At 54.8% G+C, this 6293-nt stretch overlaps 1 protein-coding gene across 1 annotated transcript in view; it reads right to left on the reverse strand.

Moving 5' to 3' along the window:
* Positions 1-97: 97 nt before the first annotated feature.
* PTMA (prothymosin alpha) overlaps positions 98-6293 on the reverse strand; it is a 6524-nt gene continuing 328 nt past the window's right edge. The window contains exons 2-5 of the mRNA XM_026854977.1: positions 4012-4216; positions 3239-3335; positions 651-724; positions 98-196 (exon numbers count right to left, since the gene is read on the reverse strand). Coding sequence (XP_026710778.1) covers positions 149-196; positions 651-724; positions 3239-3335; positions 4012-4216 — 424 coding nt within the window. The 3' untranslated portion in view covers positions 98-148. The remainder of the gene's footprint in view (positions 197-650; positions 725-3238; positions 3336-4011; positions 4217-6293) is intronic.

Below are 6293 nucleotides of genomic sequence, written 5' to 3' on the forward strand. Positions count from 1 at the left end.
GAGGGGGGAGGAAGGGGGCGTGTGTGTGGGTAGGGGGTTGCATCAGGAGGGAAGGGGGGGGGTCCCAAGGGTGAAGAGGACGCGCTGGCCTTTTTTGTTGGTTTGTTTTCCTCCTTATTTAAAAAAAAAAATAATAATAATTTGCTGCCTAGTCATCTTCATCGGTTTTCTGCTTCTTGGGATCAACGTCGTCGTCCTGGGGGGAAAGCAAAGCCGTCAGGAGAGGGGATGTGGAGCGGGGCTGCTGGGGGGCTGGGGAGCTCCCCACCAAGGCAGGTGGGCAGTGAGGCAGGAGATGGTTTTGGGTCCCCTTCCCACCTCAGGGACAAGTACAGAGCAACACCAGTGCTTTACCCCTTGTGCAAACAATATCCTCGCAGCCAGCTCGGGGAGCCCCAGAGCACCCCTGCCCTGGCCCCCACAAGCACTCTGGGGCTCCCCAACCCCGGGGCCAGTGGCTCCGTGCAGCCAGAGAGGACACCCCACTAACCGGGTCAGCGTATAAACGGAACTGGGCCGCGTCCCCAGAGGGGCACGGGGAGTGCTCAGGCAGGGCGTCCCAGCCCCAGAGCTCAGCCTGGCCCCCTTGAAGCTCCCCCGGAGCCCTCTGGGGAGATGGGCAGCTCCAAAGGGCTGGTTTTCCTTCCTACCTCATCGTCCTCAGCTGCCCGTTTGCCTGTGGCTCCCTCAGCTTCGTCGTCTTCATCACCATCCTCTTCCTCACCTGCAGGGACAAGTGGAAGAAGGTCAGACTCCTGGAGGGTTACAGCACCATGCACCTCCCCACATGGCGATGTCTTCCCAGGTAGAACAGACCCTGCTCAGCACAGCAGTTCCCCAGGACACGGTGGGGGACTTTTGGGGCATCTCCCAACTGAATTAACCCACCAAAGGGGAAATAAAGATTGGCAGCATCAAGCCTGGCTCATACCATGTTTCTAGCACAAGCAACAGGACAGCAAAACCACCACCTACCACAAGTGCCAAAATCACAGCAAAAAAGGGGAGGGGAGAAAAAAAAAAAAAGGGGGAAGAGGAAAAAACTCTTTTCTAGTGGCTGTTCTGCCTAACCCTTACAGATTATTTCTGCTTCTCTTCGCTGCTATTAGCCCATCTTTAATGAGTTAAGAGAGCCAGGACGCATTAGTTCTGAGTCAGAACACTTTCTAATTATCAGAACAGCAAACAAATGCTACGAACTTATCTTACAGCCAGAGAGGAGATGAGCAGAGAGCTCTGGGCTTTGACCCACTTTGAGCTCAAATAGGCCAGTGGATCAGAACGAGCAGGTCCATCACCTTCGACCAGTTTTGGGGGGGTCAGGGGCAAGACCAGAGGCCCCAGAGTAGGAGCAACCTCTTGGCTGCCAAGACGAGTCTCTTGTGTAACAGGAGACCCTACTAAAACTTACAGCGTTAAGGCCAGTAAGCTGGCTTTAAACCAGCGCCACAAGTGCATAGACAGCCGGGGGGATTAAGGTCAGCCCATCCTCCCTTCCCCTCCTCTGCCTGGCGTGTGCCCAGCCACGGCGTGGCCCATGCAGCGGGAAGGGCCAAGATTAGCTCCCAGCGATGGATCAACACCCCAGCAGCCATCGCAGGCACTGGGCTGGCTGGTGCGTCAGGTGACAGCGCCAAGCTGATTGGGAGAATTTTTAGTTCTTTGAGCTGCTTTAAGCAAAGCAAATAATGAGATGGAATGGGGAGAAGGGTGAGGAAAAAAAAAAAAAAAAACCCAAAAAAACCCTCAAGCACCCCTTTGCTGTCAAACTCCAGGATGGAGTTTGGCCACAAGGGGTGGAAAAAAAAGCTGATGCAACCTGCGCTCGTTGCCTTTAAATCTCTCTCCTGCAGTGTTCAGCTGCTCAGGTGCAGCTCTCAGGCAGGGATCACCTGAGGGCAGCAGGCACAGCCGGACAGAGCCCATGCAGGATCCTGGCGAGGCATTAGCACCTCCAAGCACCGCATGCCAAGTCGTGCCTGCGCTCGGCAAGCTGGGAAGTGCAGGGCTGGCACTGCAGGACCGAAGCTCCCCAGGCTTGTCACAGCAGTATCCAAGCAACACTTCCACCCCCCACACATGCGCAGGCAGCACACCCATCCCCACTCCTGCCCGAGGAGAGCTGGGAGATGAGGCAAGCATTTCCCACTCTTCCACCCCAAAAGCAGGGCTGGAGGTAGGGGGACTCAGGACAGCATACGGCAGCACTGTGCTCTGTCCCCAGGGGTTAAAATCCCAAGTACAAAAAAGGACCACGATTCCCAGTTTTTCCTAGTGAACCAGTCTCTACCAAAGGGCAGAGCAGGCAGCAGGCTGATGAGAGCAGAGTGCTACCCCAAAGGAGGCAGATTTCCCTGCTTACACTGTCCAAACAGGCGCTGGCCTAACGGTCACTAAATTTTCAGCCCTGTCCCAGTCTCCCAAAACTAACTAACAGGTTAGTAGGTCAGCCCATACACCAAAAATTCACATGGAATTAACCTAGTAACAGCTAATCAAGGGTTCATTTCAGCATAACAAGAATGGTTTTCTCCCAGCCTTAACGAGCGATAAAAATAAACAATGTTATTCATCCAAGCAGATCTTGGGAAAAAAAATAATAGCAGGGAGGGTGAGAAGCGATTCGGCAAGTCACTGCTGGATTTCTGGTGGCTGCTGCCAAAACCCACTTCCAGGCTGGGTCAGGTCAGGAAGCAGGGGAGGGCAGGGAGACGCCGGGACCCTGCAGACACAGGGAAGGCTCGAAGCAGCCTGGCAGCACCTCTGCCTGCTTCCACAGGGCATCCAGCCCGGAAAGGGCTGGGAGGGGAGCACAGCAGCCTCTCAGCACACTGCTCCATGACCAAGGATGGCAACGATAGGCCATCCAGGGCTGTCGCCATATCATGGGCCAGCACTCGCATCTGCAGCAGCTGTTGTGATCACAGGAGCCAAGGGCAGGTTTTACTATTTGCACGGAAGGGCTAATGCGCTTATTCAGCGCCACGGTACGGTGCTGTCTGGCTGGAGGAGGGAGGAAGGAAGGAATCTGCCCTCAACGTGCTGGAAGGGATTCAAGGCTGACTTCACTCCCAGCACTGGTGGCCTGGGCAAGCGAGAAAGGAGAGAGCCTGGCTGGAGAGAGCCACCTGGCCACAGCCGCGAGGGGGAGATGCTGCTCTCGGCTCTCCTCTGCTTCCCGGAGCCTGCTGTCCAGAGCAGGATGCAGGCTGGGATGGAGGGGAACAAAGAAAGTTACCATCACCCTCTTCCTCCTCGTCCTCTTCCTCACCACCTTCCTCTTCCTCTTCGTCTACTTCGTTGTCAGCCTCCTGCTCTCCGTTTTCCTCGTTCTCCTTGGCAAGACAAAACATCACTTAAAAAAATGCACTGGGGAAGGGAGAAGGGGGAAGAGATATTCAGCAGAAGTGCGTGTCCCCACCTTTCCTGCCTAAAGCCAAGCACCAGCCCACCAGAGCCCCAGGCGCGCGTCCCACTTCCTGCCTGCCTCTACACGAGGCAGGCAGCCCAAGCATGAAGGATCAAGGCTAGAGTAACTTGGGGCTGCAGCCTGGAGGTCAAGACAAAGACTGCAAAGGCTATTGTGACACACTGAAATGCAGCAGAGTGAGTTTCCCCCAGCATGTTAAAAATAGGAAACCAGACAGTTTACTTGTACACAATGTGTTTCCCCCACTCAACTGATTATAACACTTTAATTATAGGATATTCCCCCCCCCCCCTTCCAACACCCAAGGAGGAGGTGGCACCTCACTCGGCTTTCAGGGAGGGGATACAAGCCCAGCCCTTCCTTTCTGCACACACATGAACTACCCACAGGCTCAGGAGCATCTGCTGAACCTGAAGCCCCAAAGACTCGAGGTCTCTGCACAGCATGGTGCTGTCATTTGGAGGGGTCTCCTCTCAGAGGGGCTGGGGACAAGTTCACAGCAAAAGCAAGGAGGGAGAGGAAAATAAAGAGGCATTGGGGTCTAAGGGCTGCCTCTCCCTGCAGATTGTAGCCATACTCACAGCGTTGCCGTTGGCCGGTGCATCTCTGCCATTTTCTGTTTCTTCAACAACTTCCTTCTTCTCTTTTAGATCCTGGAAGGAACAGAAAAGCAGAGATGTCACCTCAATTCCAGCTGCCTGGGTCAGAGAAGCTGCATATGAGGTGTGAAAAACACAGTCCAAGATAGAGCAAGCAGAAGCTGGTTTCTCTTCACATCGATTTGCTCTGCGATTTGGTCACCACATTCTGGCTCCTCTTTGGGAATGGGAGAGCGTAGGGGAGAATCTCAATCCAAGTCAGCCTTGCCAGAGAGCAGCTATCTAAAAGAGACTGCTCTGTTTCACCTCCGAGTTCCCAAACAGACAGAGCTGGCCGCCTGCATATGCTCAACAGCAGCAGAGCTGGCTGATTGCCCATCTTAGCACAGTCCACGCAAGCTCCTGCAATGCCATGGAGAGCCGACAGCCCCATCCAACGCACGGGCTCTGCCACCCCAGGGCTGGGGACATCCACGGCTGCTTGGTACCTTCGCAGCAGGAACAAATACCAGGGACTTGTTAGCAGAGACCGTGGTCTCTGCCCTGCCTTGGAAAATCATACAGCAAATATTACATGCCTGGTCTTTCTCGCAGTAGCAGAAAGGAGACTTCAGTATCCAGCTCGCAGCTTTAAGTGTAACAGGATGGGGCGGGGGAAGAAGTCTATTTTTACACTGCTCCAAGAGCTGTGCCTGGCTAGTTCGGTTCAGATCTCCACTGCGAACAGAGCGAGAGGAGAGCGGGAGCTTGTGTGTTTTTGCTATTGATCACTGTCAAAATGTCATGCCAAGTCGCTCGGCAAACAGGCTGAGAGGATCCAACTTTATGTTCCCGCATAAAGAACACTTGGATTTAACACTGGCATCTCTGCTTGCATCCTCCTCCCCTTCTGTTCCTCCATCAGCTGGAGTGAGATCCTTCAGCACAAGGAGCATTACCCCAGCCAAGGAAAGCAGAGAGGCCCTTCCCTGGGGCCAGCAGCACAGCCGCACAGCCGGCTTCAGCAGAACCACGAGGTGTTTAAAAGTTGCTGGCAGTTCCCTACTCCGCTGCAGCAGCGGCAGTGAGCGGCTTTGCCCCCCTCCTGTCTGCCCTTTGCGGCTGCTTGCAGCCCACAGCGAGCAGGCACTTTCACTCCCACTGAACCGTTGTCACTTCCTCGTGGGAATGCCGGTGGGTATGAACAGGGTCCTGGCCCTGCTAGTGGGACTGTGCTCTGTTTTGGGAGGGTTGCTACCACCCTAGGGCTTGTTTAGGTGAGACAGTATAGGGGTTTTAGACCACCAGGTTATTTAAACCACTCAGACCCAGATGGGCACACACAGACGTTGTTACCAGGGGCACCTAGGCTGCCAGTGCACTGAGGAAAGGCTTTCTTTGGAAGGAAGCTTTGGGGCAGCTACACCTGTTGATCAAACCTCACCTAATCAAACCAGCATCCCAGGAGCCTGGGGTAAAACAAAAACACAAGCTCCCTCCTCCTTCCACTGCTCACATATAAATCCCAGGCCGTCTCCTCCATGCTGCCCAATTCCACCACAGTTTTACACCGTCAGCAGCTCCGGCTCCCTTATTCCCCAGAGGCTGATCAGAAGCATTTAACCTCTCGCGCACCACCGCGCTGCTGCATTCAGCAGGCACTGTCTCCCATCAGGCACACGGGCATGAGGGCGACAAAGCATTTCCCAAGTTAACTGCAGAGCGAATCAAGCAGTCAGAGTTTCCACATCTCACCATGCCTGACGGTTCTTTTCAAAGAGTCGTTCACAAAATCTAAGTGATTCTCCTGGTGAAGGAACAACTCATTCTTGGGGATTTTAGCTGGACGGATCTCCAGCCCTGACCTTTCCTGCACCGCTAAAGACGTTCTCAGTTAACGACCATCAGGATGCCAGGTCATGAAGTTTGTGCTAGCAACAGGGTTGCAGAGAGGACCACAGCTTCTCCCTTTCCCCAGGCCCGGTCCAATACAAACAGACAGATGTGTACAGCAGCCTCCAAACCGGGAGTCCATGCAGCAGCACTGCTTTAGCTCCAAAGCTTTGACAGAGCCTCTAATTATAGGTGTGGTGAGGCTGTTTGTCCATAAAATAGCAGTGGTGTTTAGTCATACACCCAACGGCCCGGGAAGCGCTACCTTTGCTGCTGCCCCGCTCCCGGGGCACGAGCCCCAGCAACTGCCGGTGCAGCCGCGGCTCCTGGCGGGGCCGGGGGCCGGATCCCGGCGGAAAGGCCCGGGAGTGCCCGGCCCCGCTCGCCCACCG

The sequence above is a fragment of the Athene cunicularia genome (assembly GCF_003259725.1).
Source record: "Athene cunicularia isolate RWA chromosome 9 unlocalized genomic scaffold, athCun1 chr9_part1, whole genome shotgun sequence".
Lineage (NCBI taxonomy): Eukaryota > Metazoa > Chordata > Aves > Strigiformes > Strigidae > Athene > Athene cunicularia.